This window comes from Panulirus ornatus, chromosome 57 (assembly GCF_036320965.1).
Source record: "Panulirus ornatus isolate Po-2019 chromosome 57, ASM3632096v1, whole genome shotgun sequence".
In the NCBI taxonomy this organism is placed as follows: Eukaryota; Metazoa; Arthropoda; class Malacostraca; order Decapoda; family Palinuridae; genus Panulirus; species Panulirus ornatus.
In genome coordinates this window covers 15,384,844-15,410,529 of record NC_092280.1, presented here as the reverse complement: position 1 = coordinate 15,410,529, position 25,686 = coordinate 15,384,844, and the positions used below count along the sequence as shown (strand labels likewise).

At 43.7% G+C, this 25,686-nt stretch overlaps 1 protein-coding gene across 1 annotated transcript; it reads left to right on the top strand.

Annotated features, from left to right (window-relative positions):
• Positions 1–3,119: 3,119 nt before the first annotated feature.
• On the top strand, positions 3,120–3,698 carry LOC139766185 (uncharacterized). The gene has a single exon (XM_071694455.1). The coding sequence runs from the start codon at positions 3,120–3,122 to the stop codon at positions 3,696–3,698; it is 579 nt and encodes a 192-aa protein (XP_071550556.1).
• The last annotated feature ends 21,988 nt before the right edge of the window (positions 3,699–25,686 follow it).

Here is a 25,686-nt window from a genome sequence, read left to right as displayed (position 1 = left end):
AATATCCTTACCAACCAGTCAACAACACAGTCACACCCCTTTTTTTTAATCATTCCACTGCAATACCATCCAAAGTCGCCGCTTTGCCGGCTTTCATCTTCCCCAAAGCTTTCACTACCTCTTCTCTTTTTACCAAACCATTCTCCCTGACCCTCTCACCTCGTACACAACCTCGACCAAAACACCCTATATCTGCCAATCTATCATCAAACACATTCACAAACCTTCAAATATTCACTCCATCTCCTCACTTCATCAGTACTTGTTATTACCTCCCCATTAGCCCCCTTCACCGATGTTCACATTTGTTCTCTTGTCTTACGCACTTTATTTACCTCCTTCCAAAACACTTTTTTTTATCATCCCTAAAATCTAATGATAATCTCTCGCCCCAACTCTCATTTGCCCTTTTTTCATCTCTTTCACCTTTCTCTTGACCTCCAGCCTCTTTCTTTTATAAATCTCACACTCATCTGCATTACATCCCTGCAAAAATCATCCCAACGCCTCTCTCTTCTCTTTCACTAATAATCTTATTTATAATGTTCTATCCCTATCACTTGAGTATTTTATCAAGAACAAGCACTTGACGAACCACCACAGTTCGATAACGAAGACATGCAATCGCAGGAGTTGCCAAGGGCAAAACTACGAGGTGTTTTTGTATCATAATGCATAATTTCTGCAAACTACCAATCTATGCTGAAAGTCATAATCAGAATTTCTAAGTGCAATGCTATCTAGAGGTTTATTGCCTCAGTGACATGGAAAAGATAAATTTGACAGAGATGGTTTTGGTCCGGTATCCAGACAGATCTCCGTATATCGCCTTAATGGACGAGAACTGTAGGTCAACTCAGTTACATACACCAGTAATGCTGGAGACGACCCGGTCGACGACTTACATGTCTGTTTATATCAATAGATTATAACTTTTCTGTATCAGCCTCATACAATCACAGCACCAAACTTTCCCTGCACTGAAGGGCGTCAGGCTTTCCCTACGTAGAATTTACACATCGGATGAATGGAAACAAGTTGGGATACTGACGGAAACATGATACATTTACCTATAAACTCAAACCAACATTTCATTAGTTAGGTTAGACTTGCTGAAGGTAGGTTCTAACTGTATGGTCGCCATCTCCCGCGTCAGCCAGGTAGCGTTAAGAACAAAGGACTAAGCCTTTGAGGGAATATCCTCACTTGGCCCCCTTCTCTCTTCATTCTTTTGGAAAATTAAAAACGAGAGGGGAGGATTTCCAGCCCAGCCACCTGGATTCCTCGACCGGTTCCCATGAGTACCTGTGATCTCACACACCTCAAGTCAGGTGGCCAAGATTATAGCGGTGCATGTCGCAAGCGACCGCTGATTACTTCTCAGGTCCCGTGGTCAAGTGACCCGGGGTCAGCCACGAGGTCATGCCTGGGGAAAGTTCGCCCACCCATCCTGGTTGTGTCATCAGAGAGGCAGGGGCTGGGCCGTTAGACAGTATGATGGACGGACCTAACGCCTCCTCCAGCCAATCACGTCTGTATGAGGGTATGACAATCAGTCTTTTGACCAATTAAGGGGAATTGTGGTCATTCCAACCTATCGTAGCCATAAGTGGCGGGTTTGACAAGGCGTGGCTAGCTGTTCCCGCCTGGCTGTTCCTTCAGATGAAAGGCTCAGACGATAGTCTAGCCGCCCCTCACAGAGCTGGAACCCCCGACCATGAAAACCCAACAAGATCCAGCTCACAATTGGACAGCAGCAACTCCTTTAGGATCCTCTCCTGAAACATCCAGGGAATAAGGAATAAAACGCACCTCCTCCATGCAGCAGCAGACAGTCGAGGCCGCGACATCATACTCCTTCACGAGACCCTCCTCCGGGAACACCACAGCTTCCGCTTCAGTGGGTACAAGGTGTACAGGAAGCACTTTGATCAGGCAGCGACCACAGGCTGCATGATCCCAGTCATGTCGCACATCCCAAGCACAGAGGTGGTGCACTTGATGCCTGGTGGCCAGGACGTCGAAGCACAAGCCACAAGAGCCACACTGCAAGACCGTGACATCGTCATCGTAACATCTACAAGAGCCAGAGGGACTCTCTATATGGCACGGAACCATTTGTATCGGCTGCGCACAACGCCACGCTGGCAGGGGGAGATTTCCACGCTCACTATCCCTTCCTCAACTCAACGAGGACCACTGATGATGGGTTACACCTCTACCACACACTGCTTGACACGCCAGACATTACCCTCCTCAACAACGGCGACCCAACCCTCATTAGGGGAGGGAGACTCGACCTCCTTCCTCTCCCGCTTCCTGAAAGACTCAGCTGGCTGGCAGCTGCACCCTTCTCTCACCAGCGACCACTTTGCCACGCTGACCACTCTATCGGTCAGCAAGGTCCCTCCGCCTCCACCACCAAGATGGAGGCACGACACTCAAAAAGCCAACTGAGAACTCTTCAGAAGCAAGATCCAAGCCTGGCAAGACGAGCAACAACAGCAGGTGGGCATCACTTTCATGTACGTAGACCGCCTTCACGAGGAACTAGCCCGAGCCCTACAGGAGGCAGCAGATCTGGCCATCCCCAAGCGCTCAGCCAGACGACACCAAGACCACTGGTACTACTGCAGCAGAGTGGAGGAGCTCAACAACATGGTCAACAGGGCTAGAAAAAACTACTGGAGACACCCCACCGATGCAAACAGGCATCTTGTACAGCATACAACCAGAGAGGAGACCAGAAGCATCAGGAGAGCAAGCTGGCTCAAATGGTGCTCTGAGCTGAACGCGCACACCTCCCTCAGCAGGATGTGGGGCCAGGTTGAGAGCATCTGGCACGACGGTACCGCCACCACCAGCTCATCCCAGTCCCAGGGAGGAGGCAGCGAGGCTCGTGGGTCACTTCTCCGACCGAGCAGAGCAGCCACAAACAACCTACCTACACAGGCGGAAGATACACAGAAAAGACTTAAACAGGCGAGGACAGCACGCATAAGGGAGGCAAGCACAAGGCAAGACACAACGGACAGGGCCTTCACTAAACAAGAATTGGAAAAGGCGATGAAACGGAGCAGGGACACGGCACCAGGGCCGACACAATTACCTATCCCATGATGCGCCACGCCGGAGACGCTGGACACGAGGCACTGCTGCAGGTCACCAACGCCTCGTGGACAGCACAGAAACTTCCACTGGCATGGAAAAAGGCAGACATCCAGCCCATTCCCAAGCCCAGAGAACCAGAGAAATCAGTACCCATCTCCCTCCTCAGCTGTGTCGCCAAGACGGCAGAGAGGATGGTTCTTAACAGCCTCAAGTGGAAAGTCAGCCCCATGCATCCCCATATCTTCACCAACACAGAACACACCGGGACAGCTACCAACACAGCGGAGATACTGAGCATCATCGACAGCGAACCTGTTATAGTCGTCTTCCTGGACCTGGAAAAAGCCTTCGAGCTCGCCAGTCCGCTGGCGATACTAGAGACTCTAGCTGAGAAGGGCGTCCAGGGCAGGCTCATCGGGTGGATCCAGGACTACCTGACGCACCGCCAGGAACGAGTACGATTCCAAGGTGTCGCCTCGTCATACAAGCCTCGAGAATGGCACCCCACAAGGAGGCATCCTCAGCCCAACACTCTTCCACATCCTGATGGAGAACCTTGTGAAGCTCCCCTTCAGGCCTACGGTTGAGCTCCTCTGCGACGCTGATTTCCAGCTGATAGTGCGAGGGCGCAGGCGATTCGCTAACGCCCACCATGCACTCAAGCTGGTTGAAAATGAGTGCCAACAGACTGGGACTCAAGATCAACCCTAACAAGACTAGGGCGATGACCCTCTGCTCCACGAGGCCAGACAGGACGCTCTCCCTTCAGGGAACGCCGGTAACCTGGGCCGACCGACACTCACCAGTGTCTTGGAGTGTGGCTTGACCATAAACTCAACTTCAGGACGCAGCTTCAGTATCTCCGACAGAGAACGAGAAACAGAGGAAACATCATGAGGTCGCTGACTAGCCCAGCCGCTGGGGCTAACATGGAGGTGCTCATGACCTACTACACCGCCGCCATCAGATCACTGGTAGACCACTGTGCTCCAGCACTCATGGCCTGAGGGATGACCAGGTGGCCAACATGGAGGTCATCCAAAATGATGCACATTGGACCATACTGGGAGCTCCCATGTAGACCAGGATCTGCAACCTGCAGATGGAGACTGGACTGCCACCCCTACTAGCAGAAAGAGTCAGACAGATAACAGTGGCGACCCTAGCCAAGATCTGCAGGTCAGAGCAAGCCCTCACCACGAAAGTCAAAATCCGGGCCGCCCATCACCGAGACCAAAGGACGCTAGGAACCTCCTGGTCGCACGTGGCGGCCAATATCATCCACGCCTACCGAGCGGAGACATCCACACTGCAGACGAAGACGCACCACACCATCGGTATAGTTTACCACCTCCTTGGGATCCTCCACCAGCCACCTTCGCAGCCACAGCATTAGGAGACATGAAGTCCAGCCTCAAGCAGCAAGACCTGAGAAGACTGAGTCTGAGAGCCATGGCCACTGAGACGCCTGCTGGAGCTGTGGCATACTTCACAGACGGATCAGTGGACCAGACAGATGAGTGAAGGTCGGGAGCCGCCTTCCACACAGTCATAATCGCCTCTAGAGGCTGTCAGATGGCTGCTCCACACTACAGACGGAGCTGGTAGCCATCTCCAAAGCCCTGGAACATGCAGCCACCACGTACTCGAAGCCCGTGATAATACACACGGACTCCAAGTCATCAGTGCAAGCGCTGCAACACAGCCGCCCAAAGGACAACATCAAGGTTGTCACCTCGATCCTCGCTCAACTCCAAGAGCTGCAGCGACAGGGACGTCCCGTCATCATACACTGGATCCCCAGTCACGAGGGGAACGAGACAGAAGACGAGGCAGCTAAAGCAGCTTCACTCTTTAGCAATATCCAGGTGCACGTTCCAGTGAGCCTGCAACAAGTCAAGCACCAGCTACAGAAGGCAGCAAGGCTCCGGACCAAGAGGAATCTCCAGGACGCCTACAATGCCGGATCCATGTCAGCCAAGTGGTACATGGTGGCCACGTCACTGAAGCCACCAAATAACGACAGAGACATGAGCAGGAAAACCCTAGTCAATCTACACCGTCTACGACCAATGTAGCTGGCAAAGAACTGACGGCGTCATCAGAGACTGAGGCGTCTACTGCCAGGAGCCGTCAACGCGGCCACTGGAACACTACATGCTGGACTGTCAAGTGACACAAAGTCTCCGCGCAAGAGTCCCTGATTACAGTGAGGAAGACCATATACTACCAGCGGCCTCACTACTTCAGAGGATTCAAAGAAACCATATTGGACACCTACTACAGACCATAAGGGAATTCCCACCTCCCAAGTGAGAATAAATCAAGACTAGAAACCAGGGAACGAGCCGCCAACAGACAAAGGCCCGTGTCGGACCAACAAGTCCAACGATCTTAACAACATCTGGGAGCCGATTCCTTCAGCAGACCCGCACCCAGCGAGGTAATGAAGGCTTGCCTTGTCTCGAACCCCGTTGCCACCACTGCCCTAGATTGTAAGATGCTATACTGTGTCATGTCAGGAGTGAGAGCCACGATGTATCACAACTTGTCATAGAATTGCCCAGCGAATAAGTGGCTTGTATTATGCATTTATGGTCAACGGGAAAGAGATTTCCTGGTCTGAAATCTTACCTGGAATGTAGAATGTGGATATTGAAGGTTGAATGTTAACGAAAGTGTTTGCATCCGATTAATGTGCTTGTTATCCTGTGTTCTTATTTATTGCATTATATGTAGATTTAACCCTAGTGTTTGCTTTTATCCCATAACGCTAAGATAGCGTTATCCAGAGTGCGTGAGAAATATAAATGACGGTCCTTACCAGTAGGATTCGTAACTATATATATATATATATATATATATATATATATATATATATATATATATATATATATATATATATATATAGTATTTTAACTTATATATATATATATATATATATATATATATATATATATATATATATATATATATATATATATATATTTTTTTTTTTTTTTTTTTTTTTTTGCTTTGTCGCTGTCTCCCGCGTTTGCAAGGTAGCGCAAGGAAACACACGAAAGAAATGGCCCAACCCACCCCCATACACATGTATATACATACGTCCACACATGCAAATATACATACCTACACAGCTTTCCATGGTTTACCCCAGACGCTTCACATGCCCTTATTCAATCCACTGACAGCACGTCAACCCCGGTATACCACATCGATCCAATTCACTCTATTCCTTGCCCTCTTTTCACCCTCCTGCATGTTCAGGCCCCGATCACACAAAATCTTTTTCACTCCATCTTTCCACCTCCAATTTGGTCTCCCTCTTCTCCTCGTTCCCTCCACCTCCGACACATATATCCTCTTGGTCAATCTTTCCTCACTCATTCTCTCCATGTGCCCAAACCATTTCAATACACCCTCTTCTGCTCTCTCAACCACGCTCTTTTTATTTCCACACATCTCTCTTACCCTTACGTTACTTATTCGATCAAACCACCTCACACCACACATTGTCCTCAAACATCTCATTTCCAGCACATCCATCCTCCTGCGCACAACTCTATCCATAGCCCACGCCTCGCAACCATACAACATTGTTGGAACCACTATTCCTTAAAACATACCCATTTTTGCTTTCCGAGATAATGTTCTCGACTTCTACACATTCTTCAAGGCTCCCAGGATTTTCGCCCCCTCCCCCACCCTATGATCCACTTCCGCTTCCATGGTTCCATCCGCTGCCAGATCCACTCCCAGATATCTAAAACACTTTACTTCCTCCAGTTTTTCTCCATTCAAACTTACCTCCCAATTGACTTGACCCTCAACCCTACTGTACCTAATAACCTTGCTCTTATTCACATTTACTCTTAACTTTCTTCTTTCACACACTTTACCAAACTCAGTCACCAGCTTCTGCAGTTTCTCACATGAATCAGCCACCAGCGCTGTATCATCAGCGAACAACAACTGACTCACTTCCAAAGCTCTCTCATCCACAACAGACTTCATACTTGCCCCTCTTTCCAAAACTCTTGCATTCACCTCTCTAACAACCCCATCCATAAACAAATTAAACAACCATGGAGACATCACACAACCCTGCCGCAAACCTACATTCACTGAGAACCACCAATCACTTTCCTCTCTTCCTACACGTACACATGCCTTACATCCTCGATAAAAACTTTTCACTGCTTCTAACAACTTGCCTCCCACACCATATATTCTTAATACCTTCCACAGAGCATCTCTATCAACTCTATCATATGCCTTCTCCAGATCCATAAATGCTACATACAAATCCATTTGCTTTTCTAAGTATTTCTCACATACATTCTTCAAAGCAAACACCTGATCCACACATCCTCTGCCACTTCTGAAACCACACTGCTCTTCCCCAATCTGATGCTCTGTACATGCCTTCACTCTCTCAATCAATACCCTCCCATATAATTTACCAGTAATACTCAACAAACTTATACCTCTGTAATTTGAGCACTCACTCTTATCCCCTTTGCCTTTGTACAATGGCACTATGCAAGCATTCCGCCAATCCTCACGCACCTCACCATGAGTCATACATACATTAACTAACCTTACCAACCAGTCAACAATACAGTCACCCCTTTTTTAAAAGATTCCACTGCAATACCATCCAAACCTGCTGCCTTGCCGGCTTTCATCTTCCGCAAAGCTTTTACTACCTCTTCTCTGTTTACAATATCATTTTCCCTAACCCTCTCTATTTGCACACCACCTCGACCAAAACACCCTATATCTGCCACTCTATCATCAAACACATTCAACAAACCTTCAAAATACTCACTCCATCTCCTCACATCACCACTACTTGTTATCACCTCCCCATTAGCGCCCTTCACTGAAGTTCCCATTTGCTCCCTTGTCTTACGCACTTTATTTACCTCCTTCCAGAACATCTTTTTATTCTCCCTAAAATTTAATGATACTCTCTCACCCCAACTCTCATTTGCCCTCTTTTTCACCTCTTGCACCTTTCTCTTGACCTCCTGTCTCTTTCTTTTATACATCTCCCACTCAATTGCATTTCTTAACTTTCTAAAAGGGGAAACAGAAGAAGGAGTCTCGCGGGGAGTGCTCATCCTCCTCGAAGACTCAGACTGGGGTGTCTCAATGTGTGTGGATGTAACCAAAAAGAGAAAAAAGGAGAGATAGGTAGTATGTTTGAGGAAAGGAACCTGGACGTTTTGGCTCTGAGTGAAACGAAGCTCAAGGGTAAAGGGGAAGAGTGGTTGGGGAATGTCTTGGGAGTAGAGTCAGGGGTTAGTGAGAGGACAAGAGCAAGGGAAGGAGTAGCAGTACTCCTGAAACAGGAGTGGTGGGAGTATGTGATACAGTGTAAGAAAGTAAACTCTAGATTGATATGGGTAAAACTGAAAGTTGATGGAGAGAGATTGGTGATTATTGGTGCATATGCACCTGGGCATGAGAAGAAAGATAATGAAAGGCAAGTGTTTTGGGAGCAGCTGAACGAGTGTGTTAGTGGTTTTGATGCACGAGACCGGGTTATAGTGATGGGTGATTTGAATGCAAAGGTGAGTAATGTGGCAGTTGAGGGAATAATTGGTATACATGGGGTGTTCTGTGTTGTAAATGGAAATGGTGAAGAGCTTGTAGATTTATGTGCTGAAAAAGGACTGGTGATTGGGAATACCTAGTTTAAAAAGAGAGATATACATAAGTATACGTATATAAGTAGGAGAGATGGCCAGAAAGCATTATTGGATTACGTGTTAATTGATAGGCGCACGAAAGAGAGACTTTTTGATGTTAATGTGCTGAGAGGTGCAACTGGAGGGATGTCTGATCATTATCTTGTGGAGGCGAAGGTGAAGATTTGTAGAGTTTTTCAGAAAAGAATAGAGAATGTTGGGGTGAAGAGAGTGGTGAGAGTAAGTGAGCTTGGGAAGGAGACTTGTGTGAGGAAGTACCAGGAGAGACTGAGTACAGAATGGAAAAAGGTGAGAACAAAGGAGTAAGAGGAGTCGGGGAGGAATGGGATGTATTTAGGGAAGCAGTGATGGCCTGCGCAAAAGATGCTTGTGGCATGAGAAGCGTGGGAGGTGGGCAGATTAGAAAGGGTAGTGAGTGGTAAGATGAAGAAGAAAGATTATTGGTGAAAGAGAAGAGAAAGGCATTTGGACGATTTTTACAGGGAAAATATGCAAATGAGTGGGAGAAGTATAAAAGAAAGAGGCAGGAGGTCAAGAGAAAGGTGCAAGAGGTGAAAAAGAGGGCAAATGAGAGTTGGGGTAAGAGAGTATCATTAAATTTCAGGGAGAATAAAAAGATGTTTTGGAAGGAGGTAAATAAAGTGCGTAAGACAAGGGAACAAATGGGAACTTCAGTAAAGGGGGCTAATGGGGAGGTGATAACAAGTAGTGGTAATGTGAGAAGATGGAGTGAGTATTTTGAAGGCTTGTTGAATGTGTTTGATGATAGAGTGGCAGATATAGGGTGTTTTGGTCGAGGTGGTGTGCAAAGAGAGAGGGTTAGGGAAAATGATTTGGTAAACAGAGAAGAGGTAGTAAAAGCTTTGCGGAAGATGAAAGCCGGCAAGGCAGCGGGTTCGGAAGGTATTGCAGTGGAATTTATCAAAAAAGGGGTGACTGTATTGTTGACTGGTTGGTAAGGTTATTTAATGTATGTATGATTCATGGTGAGGTGCCTGAGGATTGGCGGAATGCTTGCATAGTGCCATTGTACAAAGACAAAGGGGATAAGAGTGAGTGCTCAAATTACAGAGGTATAAGTTTGTTGAGCATTCCTGGGAAATTATATGGGAGGGTATTGATTGACAGGGTGAAGGCGAGCATCAGATTGGGGAAGAGCAGTGTGGTTTCAGAAGTGGTAGAGGATGTGTGGATCAGGTGTTTGCTTTGAAGAATGTATGTGAGAAATACTTAGAAAAACAAATGGATTTGTATGTAGCATTTATGGATCTGGAGAAGGCATATGATAGAGTTGATAGAGATGCTCTGTGGAAGGTATCAAGAATATATGGTGTGGGAGGCAAGTTGTTAGAAGCAGTGAAAAGTTTTTATCGAGGATGTAAGGCATGTGTACGTGTAGGAAGAGAGGAAAGTGATTGGTTCTTAATGAATGTAGGTTTGCGGCACGGGTGCGTGATGTCTCCATGGTTGTTTAATTTGTTTATGGCTGGGGTTATTAGGGAGGTGAATGCAAGAGTTTTGGAAAGAGGGGCAAGTATGCAGTCTGTTGTGGATGAGAGAGCTTGGGAAGTGAGTCAGTTGTTGTTCGCTGATGATACAGCGCTGTTGGCTGATTCATGTGAGAAACTGCAGAAGCTGGTGACTGAGTTTGGTAAAGTGTGTGAAAGAAGGAAGTTGAGAGTAAATGTGAATAAGAGCAAAGTCATTAGGTACAGTAGGGTTGAGGGTCAAGTCAATTGGGAGGTAAGTTTGAATGGAGAAAAACTGGAGGAAGTGAAGTGTTTTAGATATCTGGGAGTGGATTTGGCAGCGGATGGAACCATGGAAGCGGAAGTGAATCATAGGGTGGGGGAGGGGGCGAAGATTCTGGGAGCCTTGAAGAATGTGTGGAAGTCGAAAACATTATCTCGGAAAGCAAAAATGGCTATGTTTGAAGGAATAGTGGTTCCAACAAAGTTGTATGGTGAATGCAAGAGTTTTGGAGAGAGGGGTAAGTATGCAGTCTGTGGTGGATGAGAGGGCTTGGGAAGTGAGTCAGTTGTTGTTTATTGATGATAGAGCACTGGTGGCTGATTCGAGTGAGAAACTGCAGAAACTAGTGACTGAGTTTGGTAAAGTGTGTGAAAGAAGAAAGCTGAGAGTAAATGTGAATAAGAGCAAGGCTATTAGGTACAGTAGGGTTGAGGGACAAGTCAATTGGGAGGTAAGTTTGAATAGAGAAAAACTGAAGGAAGTGAAGTGTTTTAGATATCTGTGAGTGGATTTGGCAGCGGATGGAACCATGAAAGCGGAAGTGAGTTACAGGGTGGGGGAGGGGCGAATTTTCTGAGAGCTTTGAAGAATGTGTGAAAGGTGAGAACATTATCTCGGAGAGCTGTGACTCACTTCCGCTTCCATGGTTCCATCCGATGCCAAATCCACTCCCAGATATCTAAAACATTTCACTTCCTCCAGTTTTTCTCCATTCAAACTTACCTTCCAAATGACTTGTCCCTCAACCCTACTGAACCTAATAATCTTACTCTTATTCACATTTACTCTCAGCTTTCTTCTTTCATGCACTTTACCAAACTCAGTCACCAACTTTTGCAGTTTCTCACACGAATCAGCCACCAGCGCTGTATCATCAGTGAACAACAACTGACTCACTTCCCAAAATCTCTCATCCATAACAGACTGCATGCTTGCCCCTCTCACCAAGACTCTTGCATTCATCTCCCTAACAACTCCATCCATAAACAAATTAAACAACCATGGAGACATCATTCACCCCTGCCGCAACCCGACATTCACTGAGAACCAATCACTTTCCTCTCTTTCTACTCGTACATATGCTTTACATCCTCGATAAAAACTTTTCACTGCTTCTAGCAACTTGCCTCCCACACCATATATTCTTAAAACCTTCCACATAGCATCTCTATCAACTCTATCATATGCCTTATCCAGATCCATAAATGCTACATACAAATCCATTTGTTTTTCTAAGTATCTCTCACATACCTTCTTCAAAGCAAATACATGATCCACACATCCTCTACCACTTCTGAAACCACACTGCTCTTCCCCAGTCTGATGCTCTGTACATGCCTTCACCCTCTCAATCTATACCCTCCCATATAATTGCCCAGGAACACTCAACAAACTTATACCTCTGTAATTTGAGCACTCACCCTTATCCCCTTTGCCTTTGTACAATGGCACTATGCACGCATTCCGCCAATCCTCAGGCACTTCACCATGAGCCATACATACATTGAATATCCTCACTAACCAGTCAACAACAGAATCACCCCCCATTTTCAATAAATTCCAGAGCAATACCATCCAAACCCGTCGCTTTGCCGGCTTTCATCTTCCGCAAAGCTTTCACTGTCTCTTCTCTGTTCACCAAATCATTCTCCCTGACCCTCTCACTTCGCACACCACCTCGACCAAAACACCCTATATCTACTACTCTATCATCAAACACATTCAACAAACCTTCAAATCACTCACTCCATCTCCCCCACACTTCACCACTACTTGTTATTACCTCCCCATTAGCCCCCTTCACCGATGTTCCCATTTGTTTTATGGTCTTACGCACTTTATTTACCTCCTTCCAATACATCTTTTTATTCTCCCTAATATCTAATGATACTCTCTCACCCCAACTCTCATTTGCCCTCTTTTTCACCCCTTGCACCTTTCTCTTGACCTCTTGCCTCTTTCTTTTATACATCTCCCTCTCATTTGCACTATTTCCCTGCAAAAATCGTCCAAATCCTTTCCTCTTCTCTTTTATAACAATCTTACTTCTTCATCCCACCACTCTACTCTTTTTAATCTGCCCACCTCCCACCTTTCTCATGCCACAAGCATCTTTTGCGCAAGCCATCACTGCTTCCCTAAATACGTCCCATTCCTCCCCCACTCCGCTTACGTCATTTCCTCTCACATATTTCCATTCTGCACTCAATTTCTCCTGGTACTTCCTTACACAAGTCTCCTTTCCAAGCTCACTTACTCTGACCACTCTCTTCACCCCAACATCCTCTCTTCTTTTCTGAAAACCTCTACAAATCTTCACCTTCGCCTCCACAAAATAATGATCAGACATCCCTCCAGTTGCACCTCTCAGCACATTAACATCCAAAAGTCTCTCTTTCACGCGCCTATCAATTAACACGTAATCCAATAACGCTCTCTGGCCATCTATCCTAGTTACATATGTATACTTATGTATATCTCTCTTTTTAAACCAGGTATTCCCAATCACCAGTCCTTTTTCAGCACACAAATCTACAAGCTCTTCACCATTTCCATTGACAACACTGAACACCCCATGTATACCAATTATTCCCTCAACTGCCACATTACTCACCTTTGCATTCAAATCACCCATCACTATAACCCGGTCTCGTGCATCAAAGCCACTAACACTCATTCAGCTGCTCCCAAAACACTTGCCTCTCATAATTCTTCTTCTCATGACCAGGTGCATAGGCACCAATAATCACCCATCTCTCTCCATCCAAATTCAGTTATATCTATATCTATATCTATATCTATATATATATATATATATATATATATATATATATATATATATATATATCATTTACTATGCTTTGTCTCCCGCGTTAGCGAGGTAGCGCAAGGAAACAGACGAAAGAATGGCGAAACCCACGCACTTACACATGTATATACATACACGTCCACACGCGCACGTATACAAACCTATACATTTCAACGTATACATATATATACATACACATACATATACATATATACACAAGTACATAATTCATACGTGCTGCCTTTATTCATTCCCGTCGCCACCCCTCCACACATGAAAATGGAAGCGTCTCCAGATACCTGCAGGTGTCAATAACTTTTGTGCCAAATCTTACGAGCCACGGAACGTGTATAGCCGTCAAACGCGTAAAACCACCAAGTCCGGAAACCGCAAAGCGGGCGGCTGTGCTGTTTGAGCTAGGCAGCAGGAAGCGGTGACTCATCCCTGCCTGACGTAAGGCAGAACAGAATTTCATCTCTTGTATTTACTACTCAGAGAAACGTGGACAAAACACCTTCAAGTCAGCCAGTGTGACAGCAAAACATTACACAATGCCAGCGAACAAACGTGTCAGCAGCAGCAGCGGCAGTAGCACGGCATGAGTCATCCCCCCGTGATGGGTCACCCAGTTTCCACCGTCTGGACAAATCTTTTCTCTTTTTCGGTTGTAAACATGGTCGCTTAACCTTCACTTGACCTTAATGACGTCTTAGGAACATCCTACTTTGATGGAACAGTTGGCCAAAGTTCAGTCGGGATCCTGGCGCGGTAAAATAATGTTTTAATTATCATATTTTTTTGTATAGATAGCACCCTCCACCACCCTTTGGCAGGGGGCACCGGGGCAATTGCCCATTTCGCCCCCTTATAGACCCGGCCATGACCACATGGATACCATGAACAACGACCCCCCAACATTCCTAGGTGTCTACACAGGTGTTTGCTTTACACAACAATCTACTGGGGAGGAGTTTTTTTCACTGCATCTTTTCAAGTAGAATTCTTTGTGTGTGCTTTGAAGTGTTGAGCGAGTTGTTTATCATAAAATAGTGCTACAATAAAGTGATAAAAATTGTGAGGTAAAAGAGAAATACCTCCTTATACGTGCGCTCACGAAACACTGCGCTGAAAGTTGGGAACGCTAACTCTGGTAACCCTAACATACGATGGCGTACTTTGAGTTTGTTTTTTTTTTACTAAGCCTTATTTTCAGAAGTATATAATTCATGTTTATTGTTTCATCATGCCAGCAGGTTAAAAGTGTTCTTGTGCGGTGGGAAGTCTGGCGTTCAATTTACGATAATCTTGCGATGCCTTTGATTTGTAGGTTTTGTGTGGATGGAAAAGGAAAGGATGATCGTACCTACTGATGATCTAACTGTTCTACCTCACACGGTACATGTCCCTCAGGATATGCCAAATGGTGACACAGGATCTTTCAACATTTTATCTTCATTTTTTCTTAGCTTAAAATCATATGGACAATCAACTCTCGCATTCTCCACCTTTGCACATCCACAACTCGCTTCTCCCCTTACTAAACTTTCTTGCCTCTCACATTCCACTTTTTCTGACAAAATAAAACTTTCTCAAATTATCACTACAGAGCTGGCTCTTCTTGCGCCTATCTGGCGTGTTTACAACATCATTCAAATCTCCTACTTTCTATCTCGCTATCCATGGACCACTCTACTTGTTTTGAGAGGTTACCATGTACCACCAGCAACACCATCATCACTCCTGGCTGAAACTCGCGCTCGCTCTGGCACTGTGGTCGATACTCTATATCTTGATGTCATCCTGAGACGCTGTCAGGTTCTCCCTAGCCAGCTCACGACCTCTGGATGATCTGGTGTTTGACATCACACACACACACACACACAGAGCTCAGTAAACATCACACACACACACACACACACACACACACACACACACACACACACACACACACAGCTCAGTAAACATCACACACACACACACACACACACACACACACACACACACACACACAGCACAGCAAACAACACACACACACACACACACACACACACACACACACACACACACACACAATCAGTACACACACACACACACACACACACACACACACACACACACACACACACACACACACACAGCTCAGCAAAAATCACACACACACACACACACACACACACACACACACACACACAGTTCAGTAAACATCACACACACACACACACACACACACACACACAGCTCAGTAAACACACACACACACACACACACACACACTCACACACACACACACACACACACAAACAAACAGCTCAGCAAACATCACACACACACACACACACACACACACACACACACAGCTCAGCAAACATCAAACACACACACACACACACACACACACACACACACAGCTCAGTAAACATCACACACACACACACACACACACACACACACACACCACACACACACAGCTCAGCAAACATCACACACACACACACACACACACACACACACACATACACATGACCAAAAACCAGCTCACATGGACTAGGCCCCGTTCTCTCCTGTACAGCGTCTCACAAGGTAAACAAAGCTAACGGGAGATCCTCGTCCCAATAAAGTCCAAAGTTCTTCACAATACATTTTCAAAGTGTTCACAACTACCTTGACTCTAAGGACGGTATGAACTTGAGACTGTTTAATATGAGGTCCATTCAAAACTTATCTAAACAGAGGAAATAATGGCAATCCCACTCACGAGATATATCTAACTAACTCTTACAATGTTTTCAGTGTGGATATTCCTCAGCGGAATTGCTACGGGAAACCGGGTTGACGACCTTAACAGTCAACAAATAATCATTTCCTCTTCGAGTTTTTGGTAAAGTTCCAACACAATCTTGATGATTTTACTCAGCGGTTTGACAGAAGCTGGCATAGGTTTTAGTGGAGCCAGGTTAATAATCTGATGTGGTTTTCCTTACTTTTTGGCAAGTTGGATAACGACAAAATTCGGCAAATATTTCTTCATACCAGGCCAATAAAAATACGACAGCAGCCTATTTACAGTCTTCCTTACTCCTAAATGTCCATATAAACTAGAATCATGGGATAAAGTAATGGTCTGACGTAAGAACACCTGGAGGTCTCCATTTTCACATGAACATCCCACCATAACAGAATCCAACTGACATCATCATCCAACAGGCCTTTTCCCTTCACTTCATTCTAAACCTTCCTTCAAACTACTGTCTTACAACTTTATTAACGCATCTATATTGACTTTTGAAATCTGGAAGATAATCCACTTTCAAACTCCTTTCTCATCTGAATATCACACCCCTCCTGGAGGCTTCCTCTCGTACTATGCAGGAAGAATACATACTGCCACTCACTTCCCTCCTCTCCATGGCAGGAACACTGAGCGGGTTCACAGTGTGACCATACACCATTATGTGGGGTCTGCTCGTCTCAGCTTACGATACAGGCTAATGTGGCAGGTGGCTGAGGCAGCAGATGTGCCTCAATATGCCTCATGTAAACTGTGTAACACACCTGATGCCAATAATCTTCCACATTACTGTCCTGAATCTTCCACTGTTACAGACCTGTTACCACAAGGACAGGCCATCATAGAACGTATGTGCGTACTTGCTCAGGGACAATCACTAATAGATTTAATCATTCTTCTGAGATACCCCCACTTTGGTGGGTGTTAAGTGTCAGGTGTACAGCATCTATGTAATGGCCGTCGTGTCCTGCCAGTCACGAGAGACTTGTGTATGAGAGGTCTGGGTTTACCTAGTGCCACCACTAGGATTCCATTCCTCTATCAATTGAAAAAAAAAAAAAATGTCTGACGCTCCTTGAGCGTAATAAATTGATAAACAAAAAAATTCCTCAAATAGATCACCTAATCCTATATGATCTACATCTCTGAGTCATACCTACAGTAACAACACAAGCAGGATATACACATTAGTATTTTCATCATACACATTTACCGTAGCCATCACACACAATGTTAAGTCTAAAGGAACTCCCTTTATTTCTTCAGAACTTTTTCTTTTACTCTTTTTAGGAACAGAATGTCAAGGTTTGTTTCTGGATCAAACACATCACCCGAATTGTGTTCAACAAGGTCAAGGTGATTATCAATCATTTTTGGTTCTGGAACTACTCTGTCTCAAGTCGTTTCCTATCAACACGTCCACTCCATGGATAGGAGGTTCATCACCCACACCAACTTGACGATCAACAATTCCACTCAAGGTTAACATAATGCAGTGGAATGGTCAGTCCTGCTCCTAACCCTCTAACACTAACTTGCTTACCAGAGTACGCCTCTGCGCTACACTCTAGCAGTTCACTCACAATTAGGCTCTCTAGTTAGCTCCGGTGTCCGCTACACTCTAGCAGTTCTCTCACAACTAGGCTCTCTAGTTAGCTCCGGTGTCCGCTACACTCTAGCAGTTCTCTCACAACTAGGCTCTCTAGTTAGCTCCGGTGTCCGCTACACTCTAGCAGTTCTCTCACAACTAGGCTCTCTAGTTAGCTCCGGTGTCCGCTACACTCTAGCAGTTCTCTCACAACTAGGCTCTCTAGTTAGCTCCGGTGTCCGCTACACTCTAGCAGTTCTCTCACAACTAGGCTCTCTAGTTAGCTACGGTGTCCGCTACACTCTAGCAGTTCTCTCACAACTAGGCTCTCTAGTTAGCTCCGGTGTCCGCTACACTCTAGCAGTTCTCACAATTAGGCTCTCTAGTTAGCTCCGGTGTCCCTGACGACCATAACTCTCCAATTAGGAGCCCTTTCCAGTGATATCTCCCCCTCAGTCATAAATAGTTTAAAACTAACCACACACTTTTTGAACTTCACGGTCCCTGTTCCTGTGGACTTCACGATGCATATTCCGAGGCTTACCCCAGGAGCAACAAGTAATGTAGCTGACTTTGAAATATTTTTAGAATGAATATTGACAACACCTGTTTCCCCACATGCATATCTTACTGGCGGCTTCTCCTGCCGACTCTGAGGTGTTGGAACCTGACTGTGAGTTAATAATATTCATATTTGTGGTTGACCTTGCACTTGATCACTCACATTTTGTTTATATCAATAATTTGAACCTTGTTGTTTTGGGTCCTTTGCTTGGTTTAGTTGACCTTTGTCACTAGACTGATATATAAATTGTATCCACTCGTATCTCTTTGATGTCTCTTCCCTGTACATTTCAAAAGCAATTGCTAGTTGATATGCAAAACATGCAGCCTCTTTCTGATCCTTAATTTTGTCCTTTTCGACTTCATTCTTAACATCAAGATGTACGCAATTTGTATAAAATGTTTTAGTACAATCATTTGCCACAAGCCTTCCATGGTTTTGACATCTTCAGATTTACAAAACCTGTCGACTTTCATTTCACATCATCCCCTTGCTAACCCTAAATGTGTTTGCTCATTTCATTGCTTCATTGTAGACTTCTGCTGGACTCAACTGAACCGTATTTAACGCAGCCTGGCTGACTATTTCATAATAACATTACGTTATGCCTAAACATGTATAAGCCTCTCTTGCTTTACCCCTGAAATTTGTTTGAACAAGAACCGCCCAATCACTCTTATCCCAACCTTTCATAGTGGCTACTTTCTCAATCTGATCTAAGAAATCCTCTGCCTTTCCTCTATGAACTCTGGTAAATGGTTCACTCTAGCACCCACATCACAATTAGCTCGCTTGAGACCCAACTGTGCATCAGCCTTTATCTTTTTCAACATAACCCCTTTATCTGCCTCAACCTGCATTTTCTTAAATTCTAATCTCAACCTCTCTAACATAACACATCCACTTATGCCCATCTCTGCATCAGTCAACATTCTTAAGCGTTTCTTCCTCATCTGATAATACAAAGATTTTAGCCCCTCCACTAAGCCTGCTTCTTTTTCACTTTTAGTACCTGACCTTCAATGAATTTCATTCATGCTTCCTATTTGGAACAACTCATCTTCGGTGCAAGTCTGGGGACTCCACAAACTTGTTCACGTCATTTTCTACCATAACTGACAGTGAGTTGGTTTTACACAAAATGGTATAAATGCAGTGACATAACTAAACACGTGCAGTGATCAACACTTGAAGATTTTTCACCACTTACTTGCATTTACCGGAATGCTCGATGGTCCATTCCATGACAGACACACACATGTTACGGTCTCAACAGCTTTGAGCTATGCTGGGTCTCGACCTCTCAACACAATTGCCCAGGCTCGTGTCCTGGAATATTTGTTTATATCATTTATATCATTAGACATATCATTAGAGAAACTGCAGAAGCTGGTGACTGAGTTTGGTAAAGTGTGTGGAAGAAGAAAGTTGAGAGTAAATGTGAATAAGAGCAAGGTTATTAGGTACAGTAGGGGTGAGGGTCAAGTCAATTGGGAGGTGAGTTTGAATGGAGAAAAACTGGAGGAAGTGAAGTGTTTTAGATATCTGGGAGTGGATCTGTCAGCGGATGGAACCATGGAAGCGGAAGTGGATCATAGGGTGGGGGAGGGGGCGAAAATTTTGGGAGCCTTGAAAAATGTGTGGAAGTCGAGAACATTATCTCGGAAATCAAAAATGGGTATGTTTGAGGGAATAGTGGTTCCAACAATGCTGTATGGTTGCGAGGCGTGGGCTATGGATAGAGATGTGCGCAGGAGGATGGATGTGCTGGAAATGAGATGTTTGAGGACAATGTGTGGTGTGAGGTGGTTTGATCGAGTAAGTAACGTAAGGGTAAGAGAGATGTGTGGAAATAAAAAGAGCGTGGTCGAGAGAGCAGAAGAGGGTGTTTTGAAATGGTTTGGGCACATGGAGAGAATGAGTGAGGAGAGATTGACCAAGAGGATATATGTGTCGGAGGTGGAGGGAACGAGGAGAAGAGGGAGACCAAATTGGAGGTGGAAAGATGGAGTGAAAAAGATTTTGTGTGATCGGGGCCTGAACATGCAGGAGGGTGAAAGGAGGGCAAGAAATAGAGTGAATTGGAGTCATGTGGTATACAGGGGTTGACGTGCTGTCAGTGGATTGAAGCAAGGCATGTGAAGCGTCTGGGGTAAACCATGGAAAGCTGTGTAGGTATGTATATTTGCGTGTCTGGACGTGTGTATGTACATGTGTATGGGGGGGGGGGGGGTTGGGCCATTTCTTTCGTCTGTTTCCTTGCGCTACCTCGCAAACGCGGGAGACAGCGACAAAGTATAAAAAAAAAAAAAAAAAAAAAAAAAAAAAAATCATTAGACAAGCCTGTGTAGGCACAGTTTCCTCTAGGTACACGTCAAGATTAACATCTCTAACAACGCAGTTACAAGTCGACATGAACATCTCTAACAACACAGTTAAAAGTCGACATTAACATCTCTAACAACTCAGTTAAAAGTCGACATTAACATCTCTGACAACACAGTTAAAAGTCGACATTAACATCTCTAATAACACAGTTACAAGTCGACATTAACATCTCTAACAACACAGTTAAAAGTCGACATTAACATCTCTAACAACACAGTTAAAAATCGACATTAACATCTCTAACAAGTTAAAAGTCGACTAATATCTCTAACAGCACAAAGTCGACATTAACATCTCTTAACAACAAACTCAAATTCTAACATCACATTTCCATAAGTGATTAGGTCAGGATCACTGGAAACAAAAATACACTTTCAACAATCAACAAACGATATACTGAAAAATAACAAAAAAAAATATACAGAAAGTCGAAAACATGAAGACTGGCTGAATAGCCACCGAAGCATTTATTCTAATTTGACCTGAAATCTACATTTGAATATAAATTTTGATGTCTTTCTTTCTACAAATAAAGTCTATACCTTTATCCTTCGATATAAACGTTAATCAAGGTTCGTTGACAACAAGAGAAAATCCAACCTGATCATACAGAGATAAATGAACACGTATAACATCCTAGCTCGGAAGGAAGAGATAGAGAGCGAATCTACGTTCTAACACTTCAGCTCATTTCCAAAATTATTATACTAACATAAGAAGCACCTCTTTAAACAAAAGATTAATAATTATGATTTTTACAATACTTTAATGATAATCTATATAATTAAGATAACACTATTAACAAGAATAAAATACACTCCAGAAGGTTTACATCATTTATAAGAGAAAACGTAATGGTATATCAGTAGGGGACACTGCACAAAACAAAACAATTTTTTTTTTCAAATATTGATATGGAACTTTATAACACTGTGGTCTAAGAAAGTATTTCATAAGAAACTCAGCGCATACAACAACCAACATAATAGTGTAAGTTATGTAAATCTGCGTAGAGAAAGTAAGACAAAGTAAACCAATATGAAGCGTATATTGCTGAAAATAACCAAAGAAATCCTAAGGAATTTTACAGTTACAAGCAAGAGAGCCCAGCCAATAGGTTCATTAATTACAGAAAACAGTGACTTACGTTCAAGACAGCGAAGCCATGGCAAAAATATTAGGTGACTTTTTTTTTTTTCGCATCTGTATTGATGATCGGAGACACAACCCACTGATAAGAGAGGGGAAAACCGTCTTCAGCAAACGGTCATGAAGCCGAGGGACATCATTTCAGCAATAAACGAAATGAAAATAAACACAACGGCAAGCCCTGATGAGTTTTATCCGAGAATAAAGAAAAGAGGCAAAAGATTAGATAATGAAGTCCTTGATCGTCCTTTTCAGTAAGTCACTAGCTACGGGGAAAGCTCCAGATGATTGGAAGTCTGCCAAAGTAACACTGATAACCAAAAGACATAATAATAAGTCACTGGTCGGAAATTATCATCGTCCTGTTATCTTAACGTCTATCTTAACGTCTGTAGTTGGAAAACTTATAGAAACCATCATTCGAGATAGAACTATAAAGTGTTTAGAGGATCACTACGATTTTCAGCATGGTTTTCGACGAAATCGACCAAGTCTGACATATCTACTGGATTCCTTTTAATAATCTAAATCTAAATCAGTTGATGTTATCTGTCTAGATTTTCAAAACTCTATATTAAAGATTACTAGCTGAAAATTGTCACAATGGCACAGATGAGGTTAGACTTCACTGGACGGGAAATTGGTTAACCGGTCGTCAACAATGAGAAGTGGTTTACGGTCATGACTCAATAACCGGTTAAACGTAACAAGTGGAGTGCTACGAGGATCGGCCTTGGGCCCGGTTCTCTTTTTCATGCATATTAATATGATATTGATAATCAGTTGCATTGAAAGATATCTCAATCCGCTGATGATATAAAAAGAAAAAAAAACTGGGAAATAAATCTACAACTGAACTTAAACACGTTCACAGCTTCAAACTAACATAGACAAACTGATAAACTGAGTTCATATGTGGCAAAAGAATTCTAAGATCGACCATTGCAAAGTTTTACATATCGGTCGTAAACACGAAAAGGCATATTACATTATGAAGTCTGCTGGACAGCAACTGGTAAATGAGGGAAAAGACTTGAGCGTGATCAACCTCTGGTGACCTCAAACCAAGTATCACACAGAAGCAGTGACAAGAGTGAACGAAAGTTTGGGTTTCATAGGAAGAACCTTCGAATTGACGACCAGGAAAATCATTCTTATTCTTGTACAAGTCATTGGGTCGTATCTATCATGAACATTAGGCACAGTATTGGTCATCGTTCCTTAAATAAAGACACAGACCGAGTGGAAGAGTACAACAGCGTCAGGCTAGCATAATGATTTCCGGGCTGAGAAACCAATCCTACGATATGAAATTAAACGACTTGAATCTATGTAGCTTAGAAAAGAGATGGTTAAGATGTGATCTAATACGATCTAATACAAGTACTAATAACGATCAAAGGCTTTGAGAGTCCTGATTTATCAAGTTATCTAAGACTTGATTCGTCTGATTCTACTCGGAGGTAATGTATATAAACTCGCGGGTAAACGATTTACCTTTGGCTAAGACGATGTATTATTTCTTCCACAGGGTTCTTAACACATGGGACCATCTGTCAATTAGAGTGGTTGGAAGCAGTAAAACAGATAAGTCTAAGAATAGATTTGATGAATACTTCGCTTCAACAACTTTTATTACTTTTTTTATGTTAAAGGTTCCAGTCACGGACAAAATTGAAATATAGGGAGAATTATGAAACGGAAAAAAAAGGGAAAGTGTTTACGAATTTTGGAGGAAGTGAAAAACGTGTCTTCTAAAATGTGCCAGGTCATAGTTATTGGGGAAGACATGAGAAGGCAAAGAGTTCCAAAGCTTCGACGTATAAGGAAAGAAGCAGTTGTCAAAACGGCCCACACTTGAGTTGCTGATGGCCACACAATAATCATGTGACGCAGCAGCTTGCCGAGTATTGCCTGGTCTAGCTGGTGGTGAGGGCACACAAGCAGCCAGCTCTCGGGAGCAAAAACCATAGTAATACATATAGAAGAGGGAAAGTGGACCAACATTACGGCGTAGGGCAAGGGGGTCAAGTTTGGTAGTTAGCCTGGGACAGTTTATGACTCGGACCACTTTCGACTCAATTCTGTCAAGTAAGGATACAGAGCTAGAACCATCCCAGATGTGAGAGCAGTACTCCATACAAGGACGAATCAGCCCTTTGTATAAACGGAGCAACAATTCAGAAAAGAAGTTTCGACATCTAAACAGGACTCCCAGTTTCTTAGAGGCAGACTTAGCTATTCCTGTAATGTTGGGTTTCCCAGAAAGAATGGATGTTACAGTGATACAAGTATGTTAATTGAATCAAGAGGTGGAATTACAAGACCGTCAAAGGAGAGACGAGAGTTGTGAGGAGTTTTCGATAGAGAGATGGGTAGAAACTGTGTCATGGAGGCGTTAAACTTCTCAAGATTTTGTGTTCCCCACTTAGATATCTAGTGGATGAATGCAGAGTGTTTGAGTCGTCAGTGTATGTGTGCATTGGATTATTTGTGGAGAAAAAGTATAGGGGATAGGACAGAACCTTGAGGGACATCGCTGTTAATAAAGCAAAGGGAGAAGACTGATCCATCACCAACCACAGAGACAGATCAGCCAGAGAGGAAGCTAGATATGTAGGAGCAGAGTGAGGGAAGGAAACCAAAAGAAGGGAGCTCAGAGACGAGACCCCGATGCCACAACCTGCCAAAAGCCTTAGATAGGTCAAGGGCAACTCCACCAGACTCCCGAAGATCCTTCAGGGATGGTGACCCGACATTAGTAAGATACGAAAGATTATCACCAGATTATTTGCGCCTCCGTAGTCAAACGACAATTTATAGGTTATTCTCTGAATCATCTGTATGCCTTCTTACTTGTACTACACTAATCTGTGAGTTTGATATCATTCACAACCACAAACCACCTCGAAAGGACCCGATTGTCTATTGCTCTTTAAATTCCTTTGCATTCCATTGTATAAACTCTCACAAACTCTATATGCAGATGATGCCGTGCAACACTGGTGCTGGCGGCAGTTCAAGTGTTGTAACACGTACTCACATTTCTTACGGTAACCTGGGTCTCTCAGGGTGAACAATTGACCATCCATGCTCCAAATGGAGCTAGTAGTTGCTTATGGCTCTTGAATTTGTCGAAAATTCTAAGTGTAATTGTCTCATTGCGATTCATCATTAACTGCGTTTCACTCGCTTCAATATGATTATGATATGCTTGTGTCTGATGCACGTACGAGCAGCCTTAAAGCCATCATTCAGAAAGGACATGAACAACATCTTCTATACTTAAAGAGAAGTGGAATCAATACATGTAGTCCATCTACCACCACAACATCATGCAGACACTTTGGTATTCTCGCCCGACTTGAGTTGGGCTTTAGGTATTTACCTCTTTTTGCTAATTATCAAACAATATGTAAGAAAGACAGGAAAGCACCCGCTAATACCATCAAAAAAAAAAAAAAAAAGTGAGCGCTAATATCTCGTGCAGCGCTGTCTGCTGAGATCACGCAAAACTACTATGTCAATTTTAAGGGTGAAGTAAGGTGTGAAAATCAGATAAATATGATCCTTAGACTACAGCTGTCATTCCTATGCATCTAAAACTATTATATATATATATATATATATATATATATATATATATATATATATATATATATATATATATATATATTATCCCTGGGGATAGGGGAGAAAGAATACTTCCCAGGTATTCCCTGCGTGTCGTAGAAGGCGACTAAAAGGGGAGGGAGCGGGGGGCTGGAAATCCTCCCCTCTTGTTTTTTTTTTTTTTAATTTCCCAAAAGAAGGAACAGA

What these genes read in the sequence shown, in the direction of transcription:
- LOC139766185 (XM_071694455.1), top strand. Translation starts at nt 3,120, where the DNA reads ATGCGCCACGCCGGAGACGCTGGACACGAGGCACTGCTGCAGGTCACC.